General features: G+C 40.8%; 1 protein-coding gene across 1 annotated transcript in view; it reads right to left on the reverse strand.

Moving 5' to 3' along the window:
* The window catches only part of DDR2 (discoidin domain receptor tyrosine kinase 2), a 171389-nt gene that overhangs the window by 81730 nt on the left and 63801 nt on the right, over window positions 1-25858 (reverse strand). The window contains exons 2-4 of the mRNA XM_089683073.1: window positions 22426-22530; window positions 20264-20366; window positions 14343-14574 (exon numbers count right to left, since the gene is read on the reverse strand). Coding sequence (XP_089539199.1) covers window positions 14343-14574; window positions 20264-20366; window positions 22426-22530 — 440 coding nt within the window. The remainder of the gene's footprint in view (window positions 1-14342; window positions 14575-20263; window positions 20367-22425; window positions 22531-25858) is intronic.

A 25858-nucleotide genomic window follows, 5' to 3' on the forward strand; every position in this document is an offset into this window, starting at 1 on the left:
TAGTCAATGATATAAAATAGTGTAAATATGTTCACATATTTAACTTGAAAGCTAATTATTTAAGGTTTTCTGTACGCATGGTACATTTGTCCATGTGCTGTTTGTGGATCTTAGTACACCAGTTTTTATTTCAGTTAGTTGTAAATGTTTAAAATTCAATACAAATAGTCAACCAGCAAAAAGAAATCTGAATCAGTCATGTTGAAAAGAAAATTAAGAGCACCTGAAGCTATAGCAATAGCACATAAATGTGAACTTCCCCCTACTAAATAAGCCATCATCTCTAGTGAAATGTGTATAGAAAACAATTATACATACTTACAGTTACATGTCTCTTTAATCTTGTGTTTGCCCATTCCCACTTGTCTGTCCACCCCTCACAGCAAGGGATCCCCACCCAAAAAAAAAAGTAGCTCTACCCCATAAGGGCCGCTGGATTCATGGGACCTTTCTTACATACACAGCCAGGTGACAGGAATTTTTGCAGCCTTCATGCAGACTGAAGAATCAGTCCAGTGGATTTTGTTTAATTTTTGTTTATTTAGCGGTTAAACTTGGATGGGGAATGGGCAAAAGCATAGTATGCCCAAATTGTATTATTATTTTTTAATCCATAGTGAAATCCTTCTTAAGATACTGGGTCCTGAAGATCCCATTTATTATCGAAATGTGTGGACCTTTGTAACCGAAAGTCAAGAATGACTGCATTGATTCTTACCACGACATTGTATACGCTCCTTGACAAACATATATCTCATATATATATATATATATATATATATATATATATATGTGTGTCCAGACTTCCGGTCTTTCGAGTGGGGTATCCATCTCTAGGCCCTGTTCCCTGTTAGTCTTTAGTGCCACTTGGGGGCATTCCTTTCCATTTTTGCATTGTATTGTCTTTTAGCTTATGTGTTTTTAATATGAATAATAAAGCTTATTATCTTTTATACATTTTTATACATATGTGTTGTCTCCTATGCTGAGCCAGTAATGTCCGGTCCTTTCTATGTTTGGATGGACTTTTAAAGTCTACATCATTTTTCTATCATACAAGGTTATAGCTGTAGGTTTAGGGTTCTGTATATGCAGGTTTCACATTTTTTTAATGTATTTGTTCATTTTCTATTGACTGAATCTAATGAACTAGTGTTACGTTTTTGTATTTCAATGTTTTTATTAATTTATAAACAGTTTAAGACAGGAGCAACAAAACACGCCCATGCAGGGGCTATCAATTGCACATAAAAAAAACAAAAAAAAAACAGTGCTCTAACACCAACAGAGCAAAAGGTGCGCCCATGCAGGGGCTATCAATGGCACATAAATGACAAAAACATTAGTGTAACACCGACAGTAACTCAAACTAAAGGCAGCTATCCACTGCCACTCCAAAAACAAACAGAAAAAGAAAAGGAAAGAGGAGTACAAAAAGATAACAAGACCAAGAGCAGGGGTCCGAGAATGCCAATATCGAGCAACATCACAACCCCAGACTAGCCGGGGGGAGCGTGGGAAAGGCATATTGCAACCACAGCTCCCATATTTTCAAGAATTTCCATTGGGAGTCGTTACAGATACTTGACATCTGTTCATTGAGCATCATAGTGGTCATACGGTCCCTCACCCCCTGAAGAGGGACAAACGAGCTCTTCCAGGCCTGAGCAATTGTTCTAGTTGCCGACAAAAACAAATAGGAAGCCAACTTCTGCTGGTGAGCTAAGAGGCACATTATTGGACAATGAAGCAAAGCATACCGAGCATCCCAGCGTATGGAGAGATAGAAGGTGAAAAGGAGGCCAAACACACGAGACCGAAAATGAAACAGTCTCGGGCATGACCACCAGATATGCAATACATCACCACGATGGCCACAACCCCAAAAGCATTGATCACTGCAGGCAGGGTTTGCCTGGGCCAAACGAGCTGGAACCCAATACCAACGAAACAATACTTTGTCTGCCCTCTCCAGCATGGTCGTATTAAATGAACATTTAGCTATAAGTGACCAGGCCCTATTCCAGTCTTCCAGATCCACGACTGCCCCCAGGTCGCACTCCCACTGAGCGACATATGAAAGAGAAGTATACGTCGAGCGTCTGTTCAAAGCTGCATAAAGAAGGGAACTAAAGGCCCGGGGTGCCCGGCCACTGTTGGCAAAGCAGTTCAGAGGCAGATTTCTGGTAAGGGAAAGCGGAATTGCCCCGCAGTGAGGTCAGCTAATGCCGCAATTGAAGGTAATGAAAAAATTCCGCCGGAGGGACATCCCGTGACTCCCGAAGAGAATTCCAAGTGGGGAAGGACTGAGAAGTCAAAAAGTGTTGCACCTGCGAAAAACCATTGGCCACCCACCAAGAAAACGCCCTTGGTTGATCTAAACCCGGTGGGAAGAGAGGGTTGTTAATAATTGGGAGCAAAGTTAGGAAAGGTGACATCAGGCCACTGGAGTAACATATTGATTCCCACACTTGTAAGCCATGAAGCAAAATCGGATTCAGTGCCATAGGGCGTAGGGCAGAGGGAAGCCATAGAAGCATCGGTGTCGCAATAGGGGCACAATTAGGTAGTTCTAGCACGACCCAGAGAGGAACGTCTGAGGAAGCGTGCAACATAGACAGCAGGGCAATCTGGCTCGCATGATAATACTTAGTTACATTAAAAAACATAAACGTGCAGCGCTGTTAAAACCAATAAATAAATACATATATAAACATGTAAGAAAGTGCACACAAATATATAAAGTGACACTGTGCATCTATGTATGTGCCACTAGAATATGTGGCCAATATAAACGTGAAAGAAACACTGGGGTTTATTTACTAAAGCTGGAGAGTCCAAAATCAGACTCCCTTCTGCATAGAAACCAATCAGCTTCTAACCTCAGCTTGTTCAATGAATCTTTGGCAATGAAACCTGGAAGCTGATTGGTTTCTATGCAGAAGGGAGTCTGATTTTGGACTCTCCAGCTTTAGTAAATAAACCCCACTGTGTCTAAAACATAAGTCCAGAGTGAAGGTGTGAACGAGATCTCAAATGATCTTCTGGTATCCAAAAGACACAGATTGTGGATAAGGTGAGACAATTAAAGTGTAGATTGCGCACTCACCAGATACGCAACCTCAGGTTTCTCAGGAGCCGAGGCCATGTAAAAAGTGGGATAATGAGGCGAAAGATACCGTGGGGCGGAGGACTGAGAAAACCTTGTTTCCTGTAAACATAACACATCCATTTGTTGCGATTTGAGGTGATGAAAAACTTTAGCCCTTTTCTGAGGTGAATTGAAGCCTTGAACATTTTGTGAATGTACTTTCAAAAGGGGTGAGGCCATGGTGGCATCAGCACAGCACACTCAGCAGAAAAAGCATAAGTCAGCCAACGATTTCCACTCCCAATGGTGGTCGGACGATGATGTCCCGAAACCCTGCAAAAAACCAAAACAGAAAAACCAGAGAAGAAATGAAAACAAGAAAAGAAAAGAAGAAAACGACACAAGGAGTATGTACAACAGTACAATCGTGTCACGCCAATGGTGACGTGCATCCTACACTTGAAGGATACAAGTTGGAGGTAGCTCTACGGACACATGGCTGCAAATGAAAACATCAAAAACATAAGCCCTCAGGGGGCAAAAAGGCAATAAACACAATATAACAGGGTACCAAAGTAAGAAAAATATGAGTCCCAGAAATGAGAACATCCGCGGAGATCCCCACTGGAGACCCAACTAAACTTGGGGGCCAACCCCCTCCAGGAGGATGACTACAGGCCGCCATGGTACCACACAACACAGCCCAAGTGGTCCCCCACCAACTTCCCAGTAGGACCGACACCCAACCGAGCCCACCTGGCCCAACCTCCCACCCCGGAGCCCGAGGGACCCATCAGCCCATTCCACCAATGGGAACCCGAACAACGTCACCCAGACCCGTGGTAGGCTGTAACGGCAAAAAGTCACAATCCTCAAGTCCAGGAGGTGACCCCCCTTCCCCCCCACTCAGAGATGGAACCCAAGGGAACAGGCCGGATGAGGCCCCACCTGGAAAACTAACAAACTGGGAATGCCCTAAGGGCCAAACTCATGGTCCCGTCAGGAAAGTCCATCAGTGAAACACAACATGGGAGGTCCAAGATACAGCTTCAGCCTGGAGAAGAGCAGGACGGACTTGATTGTAGAGGGGTCTGAGGGAGGGCCCTCTTCCTGTTGGATGAGCTCTTCCAGAGGCGGCCCAGAGGAAGTGGCGTAGCGCCTCCTGGCGAAAAAAGGTGTAAAGATTCCAAGAGAGAGTGGGCCTCCTCCGGCGTGGCAAAAGAGTGGCTGCAGCCCCGGTAGTTGGAAGGTGAGGCAGAACAGAAAGCCTCAGGGGTATTTAATTCTGCGGTTCTCATATATTATAACCTTTTTGTGATAGAATTAAATAAGAAACTAATATTCAAATTAATATATCATATATACTCAATAATAATAATAATACACTCAAAACATATAAAAAAATATTTTCCAAAAAATTGAAAAGAAAAAAAATGGTCCAATGAAAAACAGTGTCCCAAAAAAAACAGTGTCCAAAAAAAAGTCCCAAATTTTCAAACTTTATGATCCAATAGGAAGGAATCCTATTTCATCCCGTGATACCTCAAAGAAAAATAAATAGATACTCTAGTGCATTACTTTTAAAACAATATATATTCACTCAGTGAAGAACACAAAAAATTGTGCAAAAACTATATATATATATCTTCTTGTCTTTTGAGGACCTTGGAAAATTTCTTTGGAGAGGAAATAGAAGATCTCTGATTGAATGCTGATTATATAAATACAGAGGGTAATAGTATGTAATACTATTGGTGTCGGTGGATTCACAGTGTTGCAGTGTTCACGGAGTGGTCACAGTTAATTTATATGTGCACGAGATATATATATATAGTTTTTGCACAATTTTTTGTGTTCTTCACTGAGTGAATATATATTGTTTTAAAAGTAATGCACTAGAGTATCTATTTATTTTTCTTTGAGGTATCACGGGATGAAATAGGATTCCTTCCTATTGGATCATAAAGTTTGAAAATTTGGGACTTTTTTTTGGACACTGTTTTTTTTTGGGACACTGTTTTTCATTGGACCATTTTTTTTCTTTTCAATTTTTTGGAAAATATTTTTTTATATGTTTTGAGTGTATTATTATTATTATTGAGTATATATGATATATTAATTTGAATATTAGTTTCTTATTTAATTCTATCACAAAAAGGTTATAATATATGATTACTGCACTTTCTAGGGAGAAAGTATGACTTTTTGAGAAATTTTGGGGTGGAGGAGGTTATACACTGATTTAATTCTGCGGTTCACCAGGACCGAAGTGAAGGGCTTCAACTGGCGGCGCTTCTGAAGAGTGGTCTGGGAGAGGTCCGCGAAGAGCTGGTAGCGATGCCCCTGGAATCTGAGGTCTGTGTTGTTTGTGGCTGCCAAGAAGATAGTTTCCTTAGTGCGATAGTAAGTGAACTTGATGATAATGTCCCCGGTTGTCTGGGGCCTAATGTATGGTGTATGCGGTCAAATTCAAGCCGGCCAGTGGGAATGTGGGAATGGCGGGAATCAGCTCCTGAAACAGAGCAGTTGTGGTTGAGGTGAGTCTGTGACAGTTTCCAGGATACCCCTTAATTACAAATTGCAGCGGCGAGAATGGTTTTCAAAAGCCTCAAGCCAGAGCAGAGCGTTCGCCAATTCTTTCTTGAGGTTACACAGATCCTGTTCATGACTTTCAATGATCGTGGCCGTAGCATCCATTTTATCTTCAAGATTGTTCATCCGATTGCCCAGCTCCCAAATTTCTTGCGAAAGACAGTCGGCCAGCTTGGAAGTAGCGGAGGATAATTCCGACTGCAGCATGGACTTGAAGCGGCGCAGGAGCTCAGCATCCCTCAGAGCTGGAGTGGGAGACTGCAGGGACGCTCTGATGGTGGTGTCATCACCGCTGGGATCCGGCCCACGGGTAGCTGCGGTAGAGAACCTCAAATCAAGGCCAGGGCTGCAGTTGCGGCCTCCAGCAGGAAACCCAAATTTGAGGCCGGGGCTTCAGATGCGGCCTCCGGCGGGTAGGCCGCAAGTTCCAGTGCGGCCCGCCGGGTGCTGGAGGTGCGGGCGGCCGCTGATTTCTTGCCCATCAAGGCAGCGGGGGACAAGGGGCTAGTAGGGGCCAGAGGGAAAGGAGATAACCCCCCCGGGGGCTGGAAAATCGGCCGATGTGTCCAGCTGCCTAGGAGCAGGCCTACAATGAGGCCATCCTAGTTGCTGCTCAAGAGTGCCCCCCCCCCAGTGTTACTTTTTTAAACCTATGTAACTAAGCAAGCTAAAAAATACTTTAAAAAATGGAAAACTTACAACCAGGGTGCCTGCTGATATTTCATCTTTACATTTTTTCTGTAAAGGTGAACTAAAACTTTAAGGCAGAGTATGACTTAAAGAAGTAATAAAAGGGGTTTTTGGGGGGGGGGGCTTTGTGATGCTAATTTGACACGAGGGGGATATATAACCTTTTTTTTTTTTTTTTAATTTTTAAAAAACATTTTGACCCTTATCCTTCAAGAACCCAACCCAGCATACATACAGACTGGTGTTCCCAAAGCAAGTTAGTAACAAATGCAAAGAAACTCCACTATGCAACTTTATCTTAAATAGTATCTTCAATATTCTTCAGTGGCTCAGAAGCACCTAGATAATGGAGGAGGTGCCTTAGACAGCCTAAACCCCTTTATTAGCCAACAGTTCTAAGATATAAATCACAGCTGTTGCAACTTTTCACCAGAATGTCAACAGTTCCCAGGTAAATTCTTAGAAGCTCTTAGGCAGACCTTTCTATTGATTCCTTCTCCCTAAAATCATTTAAATGATGTACCACCTGACTTGTCACTGGCACTATAATCAATGTTTCTCTGAGGAGTTCTGCAAAACTGCTCTAGAGCAGATCAGTATTAAACACAAGTATTCAGCTTTTCTTCTCTCAATTACACAACCTTCTTTGAAATGGCATGGATTTATGTTGTGAGCACACTTATTACATCACTGACCCAAGCCCTAGTCTGTGAAGATACTCCAGAGCAAAACAAAAAAATCGAATTTCCTTGGAAACCAATTGAATACATTTGTAAAAATAAACAGCAAAAATTTATAATGAAACAAAATGTTCAAAAGCTCAAAGGTATACCTCTCAAGCATTAACAACAAAATAGGCAGTTCACAAATCTGTGGTCCTTAAAGCGATTCTAAAGGTTCATTTTTTTTAGTAAAATAACAAACATGTCTATACTTACCTGCTGTGTGCAGTGGTTTTGCACAAAGCAGCCTGGATCCTTCTCTTCTCGGGTCCCCCACAGGCTTTCCTGGCTCCTCCTTTCTTTTGGGTGCCCGTAAAGCAAGCAGCTTGACAATGGCTCCCGCTTGCTGTCTCAGCCAATGAGAAGGCAGAGACCCAGGACAGCCGAGGCTGTCATGCACATTGCTGGATCTCAATGGGGCTCAGGTAAGTACTGAAGGGGCTGGGGGCTGCTGCACCCAGAAGGTTTTTTACCTTCATGTATATAATTCATGAAGGTAAAAAACCTTGAGTGTTTACAACCTCTTAGAGTCTCTATATTTTAACCACTTTCCCGCCACCCTATAGCAGATATACTGCTACAGGGGTGGCAGGGGTGCTCAAAATCACGTATATATACATGATTTTGTATTTCCGGGTAGGGGGCACGCGCGCGCCCTACCCACCCCACCATTCGCGGCTGTCAATCACTGGGTCCTGAGGCGATGAATACCTGCCGGTGCCCGGTGATTACTGAGCATCTCCGATGGGGAAGAAGGACTGTTTTGTTTACTAACAGTCCTCCTCCCTGTCAGCTAGGGCACACTGCTTTGGACAGTACAGCACACCCATCCAAAGCAGTGTGCTTAAAGTGAAGCACACTGACACAGCCCCCTAGTAAAACACTCCCTGTACGCAGTTAACCCTTTGATCACCCCTCATGTTAACCCCTTCCTGCCCAGTGCCATTAGTACAGTGCCAGTGCTTTTATTTTAGCACTGATCACTGTATTGGTGTCACTGGGGATGTCAGTGACACCAAGTCAGTTCCCCCCAGTGTCAGGATGTCCACCCAGTCCTGCAGTCCCGCTATAAGTCGCTGATAGCCGCTATTACTAGTAAAAAAAAAAAATCCAGTATCTATACTGCAATTTGTAAACGCTATAACTTTCATGTAAACCAATTAATTTACACATATTGGGATTTTCTTTTAGCAAATACATGTAGCAGAATACATTTTGGCCTAAATTTATGACGAAATTAGATTTTTTAAATTTTTTACTGGATATGTTTAATAGCAAAATTTCAAAAATATAGTTTTTTTCTCAAAATAGTCAGATTTTTTTTTTCATAGCGCAAAAAATAAAAAATGCACAGACATCAAATGCCACCAAAAGAAAGCTCAATTTGTGGGAAAAAAAGAGCTTAAATTTAATTTGGGTGCATCGTTGCATGACCTCGCAATTGTCAGTTAAAGTAACATAGGACCTTAACGCAAAAAAATGGAAGGGGGGTAAATCCTCTGGCAGGCAAGTGGTTAATATACTATGCACTAAGGTTCCTGCTGCAGAATTTAGTGAATATCACTGTGACACTATGCTGAATGGACACAGTTACATAGTTAGGTTGAAAAAAGATACAAATCCATGTAGTTCAACCAATAAAAAAACCCCAAACAAACAGAAAACCTCCATATACACAATCCTATGCCCACAGTTGATCCAGAGGAAAGCAAAAAACAATAAAGCATGATCTAATTCGCTCCTTTGGGTGAAAAAAATTCCTTCCTGATCCTCCAGGAGGCAATCAGATATTTGCCGGATCAACTACCCCTAGTGTTATTACCTATAAATATTAGTGTCCAGTTATATATTGCACATTTAAGAATGTATTTAAAAAAATCTTTTTTTTAAACAATCTACTGAGCTGGCTAGAACTAGTTCTTGAGGGAATCTATTGCACATGTTCATAGCTCTTATTGTGAAGAAGCCTTTCCATATGTGGGGGTTAAATCTCTTTTCCTCCAGACCTAAAGAGTGCCCTCTTGTCCTCTGTAATGAACTGAAAGTGCATAGCTCAATACCAAATTCATTATATATGAACCACTTATGTTTTTAGACATGATTATATCCTCCTTAATCGCCTCTTGAAAATAAATTCAGTTTAGCTAATATTTCCTCATAGCTGAACTCTTCCCCTCTTATCATTTTGTTGCCCTTCTCTGCACTTTCTCCAGTTCTTAAATATCTTTTTTTCTGGACTGGTGTCCAAAACTGAACTGCATATTCCAGATGAGGTCTTACTAATGACTTGTACAGAGGAAAAAGTATGTCTCTCTCTCTGCAGTTTAACCGTTTCAATACCGTGCAATTTTACACCTTCCTGCCCAGGCCATTTTTCAGGTTTCAGCGCTCTCACACTTTGAATGACAATTGCGCAATCATACAACACTGTACCCAAACTAAAATTTTATCATTTTCTTCACACAACTAAAGCTTTCTTTTGGTGGTATTTAATCACTGCTGGGGTTTTTATTTTTTGCTAAATTAACAAAAAAAGACCAAAAATTTTGAAAAAAAACACATTTTTCTTTGTTTCTGTTATAAAAGTTTACAAATAAATAATTGTTCTTCATAAATTTAGGCCGAGATGTATTCTGCTACATGTCTTTGGTGAAAATAACCCAAATTAGGATGTATTTTTTAGTTTGTAGGAAAGTTATAGAGTTTACAAACTATGGTATAGATCTGAATATTGATCAATCCTGAAGTACTGACAGCCAATCTAATTTCTTGAGGTCCAAGAATGTCAGAATAGTACAGATATCCCCAAATGACCCCTTTTTGCAGAGTAGACAGTCTAACGTACTTCATAAGAGGCATGGCGAGTTTTTTGAAGTTGTATTTTTTTGTCATAATGTTTCGGAAAATGAAAAAATTAAAAAAATTATTTTCACTATTTTTTTTTTTTACATACTGTCACCAGTGCAGTACAGCGTCATCATATAACTGGCATGGTGGTGAACAGGGACACTGACTGGTGACAGTATGAAAAAAAAATATTTTTCTTTTTTTAATTTTTTTTAAATTTTTTTATTATATTTAATTTTTTATTACATTTTTTTTTTAAGATTTTTTTTTAAGATTTTACTATGACCAAAGTAGTACAATGTTACCATAGTAACATTGTACTACTTTGGGGAAGTGATCAGTATTTTTTTTTTTTTTTTACACAATTTGCTTATAGCAAAGAATTACTTTGCTATAAGCAAGCATTTACCTGAATGAAATCGATTCATTCAGCTTTTTTTTTTTTTTTTTTTTTTTTTTTGTGCTTAGCTGTGATTTGGTCACAGCTAATCACATGACATGTGCATGTGATTAGCTGTGACCATTCACAGCTAGGCACTAGTATACAATGGATGGCATCATGAATGAAGCCATCCATTGTATACAACTGTCATGTGACCTGCTGTGATTGGTCACAGCAGGTCACATGGTACCAGCAACGGGAGTCGGTACTCGGATCTGTCATCGGCCATGTCCGAGGTGCACGGCCAGTGACAGATCGCACTGCTGCGCCGCTCTGCATTAGCGCAAACTGCGCATGTGCGGGAGCACGCCAAATGGCGTGCACCCGGAGTGCAGAGACACTTCTGAAGCCGCCAAACGGCCATTGGCCGGGCGGTTAATGGTTAAACATCTTTTATTACAAGAACATATTTTGCTAGCTTTAGAAACTGCAGCTTGGCATTGCATGCAAATATTAAGTCTATGATCTATCAGGACACCCAGCTACTGCTCAACCACTAACTCCCTCAGCTGTTCTCTTCCTAGTATGTATGATGCATGCATTCTGTTAGCCCCCAGATGCATAACTTTACATTTATTAACATTAAACCTCATTTGCCACATATTTGCCCAATTAAATAGTGGCTTGTAAATTGGAGACATCCTGTAAGAACATTTTTACTTTCTACTTTTATTCCCAACTATTATATAAAATGTATAAGTAGGCTAAAAAGAAAGGGTCCCAACATTGTACCTTGGGGTACACCACTAATAACCTTAGACCAGACCATAGATCAGAGTATGAGTCATAAAGCATGACTCTCATCTTTTAGGCAATTTTCTATAACTGAATTATCTAAGCCTGTAGACTTTAACTTACACATTAGTAGTTAGTGTGGATAACTCTGTCATACGCTTTTGCAAAATCCAAGTATGCTATATCTACAGCCACTCCTTTGTGTAAGTTATTGCTTACCTCCTCATGAAAAAAACAGACTTGCTTGGCAACTTCAGCCTTTCGTGACTCCAAGCTGTCTCTTATGTAAAATAAATAATAAGGGATCCTCCTGCGCTCATGGGAATAATTGACAAAATACAGCTGCTGTCACTTAGCTGATACCAATAAGTGCAAAATAAAATTAAAAATTAGTGAAGCGCTTGTATCACATGAATACAATCATGTATCTCCATATAGTGTAATTATAAATCAAAGTGACCACTATATATAATAAATGTGTGTTGACTCCCTCTAGTGAGGATATATATATCTACTTAATAAGGAAGCCCACTAAGATTAATGGTTTTAATATTTATGATTAATAAAGTTTATGATTTGGTGTTAGTGCACCATTAAAGATGTAGATGTGGTTCATATAGGCTTAAATATATAATTTGTTTACTCCTATATGTGTATATCTTGAATATGACATATGGAGATTTATATCTGGTATCCAGCACTAGAATTCATATATGGGATAGATTCATGTATGTGAGTGCAGGACTCTAATAAGATGTCCGCCGTATGCCTGCTCTCACAATGGAATCCAATTAGGTTTTTTTTTTTTTTTTTTTTCTCTATAAATACCATTGAGTCACCAGGGGGCGGTAACCCTGATGAAGTCACGACGCACGTGACGCTACGCGTCGGTTTGTCTACTTCCTGGTGACGTATGTCCGGACACAGTGGCCATATTGGATTCCCCCAGGTGCATGCATATCTACCCACAGGCTGGGAAAAACGCTTTTTTATGGAAAGGAGCATGTGAGTGGAAAACTTTGTAATTTTTAACTTTGCCTATTAAATTTACTACACTATGGAAGGCTTTCTTGTCTTTTTATGAGTTGCATAAGAGAGGAGGAGGAATAAGGAGTCTGCCAGAGGAATACACCACTGAGGTGGTAACTGCTTTGAGGCCCTGTGTGGGTCGAGGAAGGGAGGTGAGCAGGCATTGCTGCCATTTGAAGGAGAGTACTTGCACTTAGAAGTGGAGATCACGTGTGTGTTCCAGCTTAAAGCACAGTCACATGCATGGAATATTTTTTTCACCTTTGATATTGTCTTGTTCACCTATGGCATATATCATTTATGTATAATTTAGACACCATTGTATGTGGCCAATATTCTGTTTTCACGTATATATATTCTGTTCATTATATTTGATTTATGCACTATATATTTAGTTTCCTAATGTGTGTTATTTAGCTATTTTGGTTGACACTATTTTTTCTTTTCACTAGAGGGAGTCAACACACATTTATTATATATAGTGGTCACTTTGATTTATAATTACACTATATGGAGATACATGATTGTATTCATGTGATACAAGCGCTTCACTAATTTTTAATTTCTCTTATGTAAAATATTATTTTCTAGCATAAACTATTCTATGTTGACTTTTAATAAATTGTCAAGTGTCCTTCCAACTATAGAAATTAAACTAACTGGCTGCTAGGTGAAGACCTTGATCCCTTTTTAAATATATGCATGATATTGGCCTGATGTCAGTCCAATGGTACTACGCCAGCCAATAAAAAGTCTCTAAAAATTAGAAACAATGGCTTAGAAATAACTTAGAAGAAACTCTTTGAGGCCCCTGGGTGTAAGTCATCTAGGCCAGGTGCTTTATTCACCTTTACTTTGTCTAAGTGTTTCTGAGCCATATCAGTTTTGAGCCAGTGTGCCAATACTATTTTAAGCCAATACTATTTTAAGCCAATACTATCCCCATTAAGGACTCCCCCAATTTCCTTAGTATACACAGAGCTAAATAAAGTATTTAATATATTTGCATTCTCTTTGTCCCCAGTCACACCTTTAAAATTGTCTTGTAAAGACCCTACTGTCAGTTTTTTTCACCATAAATGTAAAATTGTCCTTGCAGGAGGTAGACATGGAAAGAGACATATAAGACAATACCCCAGGTGGATTTTTATAACGTCTGTTACATCTTACTTTATTTAAAACATCGTGTGTCTCTTTGTTCTTATCATCATTTCATCACTGCATAGATTGGCAAACTTATTTCATTTAAACTCCACCATCCAGCTCCAACAAATGAATAAACTTTCTACCATATTAACTACTAGTATTAATACTATTAAATGAATCAGATTATATACTTCTCATTTTTCTTCATTCCTATCTCCCTTCTTTTCCCAAATTCTATGTAGCGTATGTACTGATGAATTCACATTTCTATAACTATTGTTCTAAAGTAAAGTAAAGGAGGCTGCCTAAACACTTCATTAAGTTGGGCAACTTTGACTTTGTGTGGCCAGCTTTACTTGGTGAAGTGAACTATCTCCTAGTACCTTGACAGCAATCCATTAAAGGATAAGTAGAGCCAACACTCTTCTGGCTGTACTTCTCCTGTGGATCACTGGAGTGCAGTTTGTTCTGCACTCCTCTGACCTGTTTTCAGCTGACAGCAGACTGTCGGCTGACGTCACTCAGCCAGTCCGGGCTGGGGAAATATGCCGACTTCGAAGTTGGGATCTACCCCAGAGTCTGGAGCGGCACCGGGCTCACTGAAAGCCTGAGCCAGCCATTCCCTCCCAGCGAGCGCAGGGGGGTAGAACAGAGAGCGGGGACTGACAGTCCCATTCTCTGCTCAGAGTGGCTGTGAGAGCTCAGCGATCAGCAGTCATCTGAGTTCTCACCCACAGAGCTCCCGGGGGACAGATGCAGCATCGGACCAATGCTGCATCAACCTAGGTAAGTAAAATGGGGGTAAAAAAAAACATTGCTTCTCTTTTAACAATAACTTTCTTATATCATAGCTCAAGATTACCAGCTGATGTTTCATTTTGGGGTTGATGTTGAGCTGATAGGGTTCAGCCACCAGCCTGCATCTTATATCTCAGTCTGGCACATCTCTGCACATGCCATGGAATAAAGGAATTAAGGGAATAGCTGATGATGTTAATTCACCCTTCAGAAAAGCTGAAATTGTAAAACAGTTTATCTGTGTTTGTACCTGACTGCCATGCCGATTTTTCCAGGAGATCCAACGAGTGCCATCTCTACTGTAGTTTATTTTAAACATCTGTGCAAACTCATTGCCATGTCCTCCTGCATGTCGACCTTGAGTGCCTACCAAGGTTATAAAATGAAGGACCCGCAAATCAATCTGCAGAAATTCTGTCAGTTCTTCTGGATCTACCGGTAACTCTGGACACCACGCCCCATCTCCTTCTTCTAAATCCAACCTGTTTAATGATAAGTTTCAGATGTCATAAACATTTACGCTTACATTAAACAAACGGATATATCTTTAATATCTTTTATAATGATTTGCATAGCTTTTTGAAACAATAACACAATTGTTAATGTATAAATAGATATGTAAAAGCCATACACACACAAACATTTTTTTATTGTAGACCAAAACAAAAACAGCACTGACATTGTTACGTGAGATTTAAATCCAGTTGTTAACTGTACAGTGTAAATGAACTACAACAAAATTTGGCACAAACTAATTTGTGCATGACTAGAAGATACTTTCTAATTCATTGGAAATATAAAGCCATGCTGATGTCCAATGCTCCATATTGTGGACAAGCCCTTACATTGTACTTGACGATGTCAGAGCTGTGGCTGCTGACCAGAGCACTGAAGAGAAGCTGCTTCAGGTCACATGAACTAGGAGACACCAGAGCGAGGTATAAGGTAAATAAAAGACCAGCTTTAGGATTCTTATTAGGTAATTTGTCTCTATTTTTTTATGTCTCCCTCTGGGAAGGGGGGAGGTCGGGGGTACCTTCACAAGGCAAAATCTAGGAGGGTGCTGGGAGCAGATTTTAGTTGATGTAAGGGGGCACTCTGCTGGGGACCCTGATGTAAGGGGGAGCCCCGATAGGGACATCTGATATAAGGGGGCACTCTGATGGGAACCTTGATGTAAGTAGGCACTCTGTTGGGGACCCTGATGTAAGGGGGCCCTCTGATGGGGACTCTGATATAAGGGCACACTCTGATTAAGACCCTGATGCAAGGGGGCACTCTGATGGGAACCCTGATGTAAGGGGGCCCTCTGATGGGGACTCTGATATAAGGGGACACTCTGATTGAGACCCTGATGTAAGGGGGGACTCTTTTTGGGACCCTGCTGTAAGGGGGCACTCTGATGGGGACCCTGTTGTAAGGGGGCACTCTGATGGGGACCCTGATGTAAGGGGACCCTCTGATGGAGACTCTGATATAACGGGACACTCTGATTGGGACCCTGATGTAAGGGGGCACCCTGATGGGAACCCTGATGTAAGGGGGAACTTTGATAGGCACATCTGATATAAGGGGAGCACTCTGATGGGGACCCTGCTGTAAGGGGGAACTCTGATAGGCACATCTGATATAAGGGGGGCACTCTGATGGGGACCCTGCTGTAAGGGGGAACCCTTATGGGGACTCTGATGTAAGGTGGCACTTTGATGGGGACTGTGATATAAAGTAGGACTCTGATAGGAACATCTGATATAAGGGGGCACAGGTTCTGTTTAATCACCCTAATCCATGACAGCCTAATACTTACTGTACAGGGCCATGACACTCTGTGACAGACTGTCAATGATTCACATACCGTGTTGACATTATGCCCCCTGACATTTTTTATACTACACCCCCAGATCAAATAGGCTTGATCTGGCCCTGTTCCTTCAATTTTTTTATCTTTGAGACACAACAGGAAATTAGAGTAAATCTCCACAAAGTGAGGGGAATTCTCATCTTAGGCAGGTGTCACCAAGACATTGCATTTGTCATCATTGGAAGATTTACCCCCACTTCCTGCTCTCATGACAACTCTAAAATGTAGGATTTTTCACTTTCTGTCACAGTAATAATGTTCATCAAGAAAAATAGATGGTGAATCTTTCCAGCTGGGACAAAGACAACAAAAACATGATTAACTTTAGGTGACTACTGTGTATTGAATTCAGGGACATGATATGGCCAGTGGGTTTCAAATCTGGAGGGCAGAAATGTAAATTAAAAGTAAAAATTCTGAAGATTTTAATATAAGGTGATAAAACCACAACTGCATATGCACTTCTATGTACAAGTATTATTACATGTACAGGAATATATACAGTATTTTCCAGTCTTATGATAACTACATCCAATCTTCTTGTTATTTGTATGCTGCTGGGTAATGTACAGCACAATGAGCTATATGATATATCAAAGAAGGCTCTAGCATACAGGTATAGAGTAATGTACTTTTTAACCATAACCTTTCAAATGTAGATTCTGGCAACTTCTACTACCATTTGCCATGGTGTACAATGCATGCCCCAATTTTACAGGCTGCATGGTAAACCAGGACGTTTAGAACCCTGCCAATATCTACTGCATCAAAAACAGTTTTTTGTTACCTGATACTTGAACTACTACATCAGTTATAGCTATGGCCTTATTTTGCTGCATTGTTCTGCAAAGTGTAACAAAACACAGGTTTATAATATAATAAAAAAGTATTGTGCTATTTATATGCATGATACAGCAAATACTTTGAAATTTTTTTTTGGTTTAACAACTGTCAAAATAATCCCCTACCTCCTAATCAAATAACTAAGGCCCCTTTCATGCGGGGCAAACTCTGCTTATGATCCACTTTCTCAGCAGGGGATCTGCGTGCTGATCCCTTACTTAGCAGGTGGATGATAGGTGAGGAGCGGACATGGACACAGCCTCTCCTCTATGGGTGGATGGATATAAACAGACCACCTGTCCTTGTACACCCGACTGCCATCCCATTCAGTGAACAGAAGGGGAACAGATCTGTTTTTGGCAGAGCAGATCAGATTTGTGTAAACGGACACATGTCCGCTCCATAGAGGAGAATGAAGGTTCTGAATGAGCCTGCCTAAAAAATGGACCATTAGTGTGAAAGGGGCCTAAATATAATCTCAGATGCCAAGCATGGGCATTGCCAGGTTGATTCTCTCTATAGCTGGCTGTAAGCACCACCACACTATAGCTGAAACATCTGGCTTCTTTGGGTTGTAAACCCTGCCAGGCTGTGGGCAAACAATGGCAGTACTTCTTGATGTAAATACTGTATGAATTTGTGATTTTATTTAGACTTTTTAATGAGGAGGGTGTGGGGGATTTTGACAGTTTATAAAGCAAACATAAAGTTACTGTTTAATAATGGAACATTCATTTTTGTGTACTTAAAATTGGCTGTTGTTTTTTGGTGTGGTAGTGTTGGCACTTAATATTTTGTCACTTACTCACCAATATGGTTATGTAACCCTTAATCCTATTACTAACTGAAATCTAAAACATGAACAGTCTCCTGTGTAATGATGAAAAGTCAGCAGCTACAAAAACTGTACCTGCTGACTTTCAATAAACAGCCACTCACCTGTCCCATGATTCAGTATTGTGCTCACCCCAGGCTTTTCACCTCTCATCTTCTGTCTTCAGCGCCAGCATTTTATCTGTGGGCATCCATATGTGACAGCTTGCAGCTTCACAGCCGGGTGCCCACTGTGCATGAGCATGCTGCGCTGTGCTTTACGAATGGTCCTGCAGCCCTCTTGGACCAGTCTTGTGTCCCAGGAGACAGCAGAGAGGGAGGGGGAAGGAGTTTTGCTTCCAATTACCTAGGTAACAGGAGTGGAAGGGGGAGCGGGTACCTGTCAAAATCGCGTACCTGCTCCCCCCCACTCCAAAAGTACCATTATTGAACGAGGAGAGGGGGATGATGCTTTGAAGCGGAACATCCACTTTTGGGTGGCTTTAAAGTTGAACTCCAGGCGAAAAACTTCATGTTAATACATTACTTAATAGCCAAAAAGGATTTCCTGTAATTCCACTTTGTGTGTACCAAATGCCATTACAAACCCAAATATTACATTGTAAAAGTAGTGATAACATAATCACAGTGCTACACAAAGCCTATGAAGAAAGCAGAGCTGTGGGAGGGACTCAGAAACTCCTCCCACTACAGGCAGCCTGCAAAAAACTACAGGAGGGGGTGGATATAACCCTGGTCACACTGCACAAGGAGAGAGCAACAATGATCAATCTTTAATACAGACAGTTTCACACTGAATTACCTACCACAAAAGAACAACCCAAAATAAATTCTCCAGCTCTTGACGATTGCAGCGATACCATATATGTGTATGTTATTTGTTGTTTGTTCTCGTAGTACAGCCCAGAGACAATAGTGCACATTTTGTTTTTGTCTTTTTATTACCTAAAACACACTGACACTAACTGACACTGATACCAATTTTTTTTCAAATCCTGACCTTTGACCCTGACCTTGACCCAAACACTAACCCTGGCACTGAACTACATCAAACCTTGATCTAGGTATTTTTTCTTTTATTTTTTAATATTTATTTATTTACCTTTTTTTCAAACATTTTTTTTTCTCTCTATGCCAGGAGTTAGAGAGATTCAATGTATCTCTCTTCTCCATTCATAGAGAGAGAAAAAAACAAGGGGACCGGGCTGCACAGTGACTGATCACTGTGATAGCCAATCAAAGGCTATCACAGCGATCATGTGACCCGGAATCGGGGGGGCTCTCAGTAACACCGCAGTCTTTGTGCTGGCGCACTCCCAGCACAAAGACGGGTACGCAAATATGCAGCCCCACGGAAAAAAGCCCAGTTCTGTGAGGCTGCATATTTGTGTGATGTCGGCATCAAGGGGTTAAACAATGTTCACTTATCCTTTAGGTTTAATCCTCATCCTGAACATATCTAAACTTAAAGTGGTAGTAAACTAATTTTTTTATACTTTCACCTACAGGTAAGCGTATAATAAAGCTTACCTGTAGGTAAAATGAATACCTCCTAACCACCATTTAGAAGATATTCTAGTGAGCAGCAGCCGGTGATATCACAGGCACATATGCTCTGAAGGAGCAGAATACCCGTGCCGTTCCTTCAATTCTGCGTGCCACGGCCACATCATCAAGGCTTTGGCCATTCAAGTGGCCGCAGCCCAGGAAGATCGGGTGAAGATGGAAGCTTCTGCAGCAGTGACGGTGCGCTGCTGGAGCGCTTCATTCTTAGGTAAGACTTTCATAATGTGCTAGTATGCAATGCATACTAGCACATTATGACATTACCTTGCAGGGAAAAATCTTTTTTTTTTTTTTTTTTTGTTTACTACCGCTTTAACACTGCTTTTAAACCTAACCACCAAAAATTAAATCTTCACCTGACCCAACTCCTAACTCTAACCCTAAGCCAAAAGCAAATTTTATAGGAAAGGGACAACTTGATTAGAAACACAGAGAGTTCTAAAGTCAGACACTCATTAAAACATTATTTACTTTAAATTCCAATGTTAAAATCTTGACACTGCTTGATACAGGGGTAAGCCATGTAGGACTGGAGGCATAGAGATTGGTTTTGTAGTCCAAGGTTATGTGACACTAAGGCCCCACACACACAGGAAGCAGCATTAAAAAGCCACACTTTGCAAACACATTTAGGTGCACTTAGGCATGTCAAGTGATTGGGCGCTCATTCATTCCATTGGCCAGAATATTAATTTTTTTTTGGCCTTTGAAATGAATGAGCATCTAGTGCTAAAGACACATTTACACATGTTGAGGCACATCAACTTTTCCGCAAAATGCTCCTCTCCTGAACATGCCACAAATGCCCCTACCTCTAAATATACAGTAACTTCTGTAGATATCAACTTTTACAGTCTAGGGCAGATAAATGTTGAATCTGAAGTCTGAGTGTTTGCTGAGTTATTGCACAATATTGCTGTTTTTAGCTGATTATTATAAAACACTCTATATAGCATATAGTATGAAATAACAAAAAGAATATTATACAATATAATATCTAGCAGATACATTTTACTTAAGGGATTATCATTTCTTTATAAAAGTCTCTGCCCATTTAATGGACATACCTGCCATATTTAGCTGCAGTAGATTCTGACCACTGACTAGACGCAGTAATATCTTCATCCGGAATCTGTCTTCCAGTCATGCCCAATGGATAGCGGCATACAGCTGAAATTAAGAAACAAGCATAGTGTTTTTGTCATAGCTGTTAAGGTGTGATAGCACCCGTTTTAGCATTAAACTATTACTGGGTCCATGAGCACTTAGAATCATCTCACACATAAAAATTTGATTGTACAATCTGCTTTAGGTCTACCTACATAGTAGAAGGGCATAGGTAACCAATCCTTTCAGTTTATACACAATCAGGAAAACCCTGACTCTATATAGTTGCTGATAAATGTATATGAGTACAATCAGTTTTTGATAAGTATGGTCAGTTAGATTAATTACATTTCTACTGAAACGTAATAATCATGTGTTTGTACAGTGTAGCCATTCATACAAAGACTGTGCCAAAGTATGCCACAACATTATAAATGCTGTAATATTAAAGGAGAAGTACAGCCAAAGCTCTTTTGGCTGTACTTCTGTAGATCACAGAAATGCAGTTTGTTCTGCACTCCTGTGTCCTGCTTTCAGCTGACAGTGGACTAAACCCCACTGTCAGCTGGCATCTGTAGGATATTGTCATTATATATATAAATAAATAAATAAATATATATATATATATATATATATATATATATATTCGTTATTGACCAGGCCTCCAGCTGACTGATAGTATATTCATGTTATTGACCAGGCCAGCATCTGACTGAGCTAGATGCATTTTACACAACAAAAGGATAGCCAAGGACTCTTTGCTATGTAAATTTTATGCAAGATCACCTTGGCACTTAGGGGACAATTTGTTACATTTCAAAGAAGGTAATTTGCAACCTTGCAAGGGTGATAAAATGTAGATTGCTCAGTCAGGCTTGAAAGGTCTTGGCCAGCATCTAATATCTAATAACATGAAAAGGGGTAATAAATATAGCAAATAGCATTCTTCAAAGGGTAACTTGTTTATCTAATTAATGGTAAAAGAATAGAACCTCAACAACAATAATTATCACTCCTCCATCCCTGATATATATGACAACAGAGTCCAGGCTGGGGAAAGATCCTTTAAAGTCAGGATCCACCCCAGAGTCTAGAGATTGCTGAGAGCCTGAGCCAGCCACTCCTTCCCCCTCAACAGCCCAGCGCTCCAGTTAGCGTGGGTGAAGGGGGTCAGAGCAGACAGCAGTGACTGACAGTCACCACTCTCTACTCACAGCGTCAATGAGAACTCAGTGATGTGATCGCTGAGTTCTCATACTTAGAGCCGGTGGGGGACAGACACATTATCATGTACCTGTTGCTGGAGGCCAATGGAGAGAGGGCTTTCCTTGCAGCTAACTTCCTGACTCCCCTGGAGATGGGACAGAAGGAGTCAGGCCCAAAGAAGCATGGGTCACCTGTAGGAGTGCTTGTAGAGATGATCTGACTGAGGATGCTTGTCAGAGGTACACCCAGGAGCACAGCTGGTTCACTGGAACAGTGTCTGCAGACAGATGGCGCCCATAAGAGATAGCAGGCCTTCAGAGTAGCAGAGGACCGCAGAGTAGTCAGTTCAGAGCCAGGGTCAGATGCCAGATGGGGATTAGAGCAGACATAGTCAGATGAATAGGTGGGGTCATACACAGGAGAGCAAGTGAGAATATCGTTAGCCAAGCCGGGATCATATACAGGAGAACAAGTGAGAATACAGGTCTAGGAAAAAGTCGAGTCGGTAACAGCAGATCACAATAGCAAGAGAACATGGGACAAAAGGTACTGGGGAGCCAGATATCAACCATCCATTTGAGAGGGTGATGGGCTTCCTTATAAAGTCCATCTGGTGCCAAACTTGGCTAATGTGTGTATAAATGTACACCGGTGCGCATGCGTGTACCGGCTCGCATCCGTGCACCAATGCGCATAGATGTTTTCCAGTGTGCATTTCTGCGGCCATGCAAGGTACTGGCAGGAATGCCAGGTCTATGAGTACCTCTGTTGTGGACAGAGCCCTGACAAACATGCTGCATTCAACTATTTAAGTATGATTTTGAAAAAAAAGCCATCCCATACTTCTCTTTTATTTAACCTGAAAAGCTCAGAAAATCTTAAAACAAGAGTGTTTTAAAAGAATAAGGGCTCTTACCGGGATTGACCTGTGATTCTGCAAAATCTAAGATGAGGATTAGTAGTAAAATGTAGATTGTATCTTTTTTCACCAACATCTTCCCGTGGCTGAAGTCAACACAACCTGAAAAATAAAGAAAATCTTAAATCTTTTGGGACTTTTGGAAAGTAGCAATAAATATATTCAAATACTTGAAGAATGTTAAAATCTTTTTACTTAAAGTCCATACATTTAGAAAGTGACCCTTGAACCCAGAGGATATACTGTGAGTTAAGTGTCCACTACACAGCATTTTTCCCATTATGAAAATGAATGGTGAAAACATCCTCCATTTCTAGCAACATAATCAGGATGTGAACCAATATTTCAGTACCCACACTAATCCCCGCTGTAGTGGTCTCAGTCTCTCTCCTTCCAGTCACAGTCTTTGTATGCTTCAAACAAAGCCTGCTCTCTGTGCAGAAAACACAGCTTGTATTGTACTCATATCATTCTCATAAAACTGTCTGTAAAATGAATGGATTGTATCCAATAATTTAAGGTAGTTGAACCCCCCCCAGTTGTGTGAAGTTTGGCATCTACGCACTGGGCACTGAATGACCATGCCCCATTTCTGTATATATAAGATAACAAATGAGATGCTGTACACCACTGACATTTACAATTTCAAGAAGATTTACTGTAAAGCAGTATTTAGACCAAAACCAACAATGTATTATATTGCAGCTTAACAATCAGTGTCAGTGTGTCAGTTTTCTTTGCTTTGGTTTTTCGTTATCACCTGGTGATCTGGCCAGTAACACACTTCCGGTATTAGTGAGACACCACTCTGGAGGAATGAGAACAGGAGACAGAGCAGGTAGCAGCCTTATCAGTCTGGGGGGAGGGGAGTTTTAAATGTAATAGCAGATTTGAATACTATAACAAATTGAAGTCAAACTCCAGCAAACGCTTTATAATCATTTACAGCAAACATTTTTTTTCCTTTCGGGATAAAGTTTTTACATGAATACATAATAGCTGATCATTTTAACCACTTGCCCTCCAGAGGATTTATCCCCCTGCTTCCTGACCAGGCCATTTTTTGTGTTGCGGCACTGCATTACTTTAACTAACAATTGCGTGGTCATGCACCCAAATGAAATTTACGCTCCTTTTTCCCACAAATAGAGCTTTATTTTGGTGGTATTTGATTGCCTCTGTGTTTTATATTTTTTGTGCTATAAACATAGATAACTATAAAAAAGTCTGACAATTTTGAAAAAAACACCAATATTTTTGACTTTTTGCTATTAAACATGTCCAGTAGAAAAAAATTTAAAAATCCGGTTTTGTCATAAATGTAGGCCAAAATGTATTCTGCTACATGTCTTTGTTAAAAAAAATCCCAATACCTGTAAATTAATTGGTTTTTCATGAAAGTTATAGCATTTACAAATGGCGGTATATATACTGGATATTGTTTTTTACTAGTAATGGTACCAATCAGCGGGACTGTGGTGGGCATTCTGACACTGGGGGGGGGGGCTGACTAACTGTCACTAACATCCCCAGTGACCCCAATACAGTGATCTGTGCTAATAAAAAGCACTGACACTGTACTAATGACACTGAGCAGAAAGGGGTTAACATCTGCGGCGATCAAAGGGTTAACTGTGTGCTGTGTTCTGTTTTACTATGTGGGCTGTGTGTGCTTTACACTGTAAGCACACTGCTTTGTATGGCTCTTCTATGCAGAGCTATACAAAGCAGTGTACAGGAGCTGACATGGGAGAGATCTGTATTGTTTGCATACAGGTCTCACCCTGTCAGTGTTACTCAGAGATACACCGGCTGGGACCAGGTGATTGACAGCCTAGGCTGCAAATGGCCTACCTGGAAATTCCCTACCCGGAAATGCAAAATCACGTATATATACACATGATTTTGCGTAGCCATGCTGCCCTGTAGCAGTATTTCTTCTTCATGCTTTGTGGGTTCTCCTCCACTCATTCTTTTGGTTTATTTTGATTTCTAAGGACTACATATCCCATGGTACCTTGCTGCATGCAAGCAGTGATTCCTGTGCTGACACCACCTCCTGAAACTCCTCCTCACAGCACCTTTATAGTTTAGAACACAGGCTCTGTAAAATGTGTGAGATATCAGTGCCTACTCACAAGACATAATGAATACTGTATATGTCGCTGCACTCATTTGTGGGGATTCTTCAAAAAGTAAAAAAATAAATAAATAAATAAATATATATATATATATATATATATATATATATATACTCTATATTGCCAAAAGTATTGGTATACCCCTCAAAATCATTGGATTCCGGAGTTCCAATCACCTCCATGGCTACAGGTGTATAAAATCAAGCACCAAGACATGCAGACTGCTTCTACAAACATTTGTGAAAGAATGGGTCACTCTCAAGAGCACAGTAAATTCAAGCATGGTACTGTGATAGGTTGCCACCTGTCTAATGAATATTCCAAGGTCAACTGTTAGTGGTATTATAACAAAGTGGAAGCAACTGAGAACAACAGTAAAATAACAGAGCGGGGTCAGCACATGCTGAAGCACGCAGAAGTCGCCAACTGTCTGCAGAGCCAATAGCTAAAGACCTACAAACTTCATGTGGCCTTCAGATTAGCACAACAACAGTGCATAGAGAGATTCATGGAATGAGTTTCCATGGCCGATTAGCTACATCCAAGCCTTACATCACCAAGTGCAATGCAAAGTGTTGGATGCAGTGGTGTAAAGCACACTGCCAGTGGACTCTAGAGCAGTGGAGACGTGTTCTCTGGCATGACGAATCATACTTCTCTGGCAATCCAATGGACGTGTCAGGGTTTGGCGGTTGCCAGGAGAATGGTACTTGCCTGACTGCATTGTGCCAAGTGTAAAGTTTGATGGAGGGGGGATTATGGTGCGGGGTTGTTTTTCAATTTCATGCTCCCAACTTTGTGGGAACAGTTTGGAGATGGTCCCTTACTGTTCCAACATGACTGTGCACCAGTGCACAAAGCAAGGTCCATAAAGACATGGATGAGCGAGTTTGGGGTGGAGAAACTTGACTGGCCTGCAACTCAACCCATCCTGACCTCAACCTGATAGAACACCTTTGGGATGAATTAGAGCTGAGACTGCGAGCCAGGCCTTTTCGTCCGACATCAGAGCCTGACCTCATAAATGCACTTTTGGAAGGATGCTCAAACATTCCCATAGACACACTCCAAAACCTTGTGGAAAGCCATCCCAGAACAGTTGAAGCTGTTATAGCTGCAAAGGGTGGGTCAACTCAATACTGAACACTACGGACTAAGACTGGGATGCCATTAAAGTTCATGTGCATGTAAAGCAGGCGTCCTAATACTTTTGGCAGTATAGTGTGTATATATATATATATATATACAGGGGTTAGACAAAAACTGGGAACACTACATGATTTGCAGGT

Source organism: Staurois parvus, unplaced genomic scaffold (genome assembly GCF_062004578.1).
Source record: "Staurois parvus isolate SC_StPar_1 unplaced genomic scaffold, SC_StPar_1.0 ptg000300l, whole genome shotgun sequence".
In the NCBI taxonomy this organism is placed as follows: domain Eukaryota; kingdom Metazoa; phylum Chordata; class Amphibia; order Anura; family Ranidae; genus Staurois; species Staurois parvus.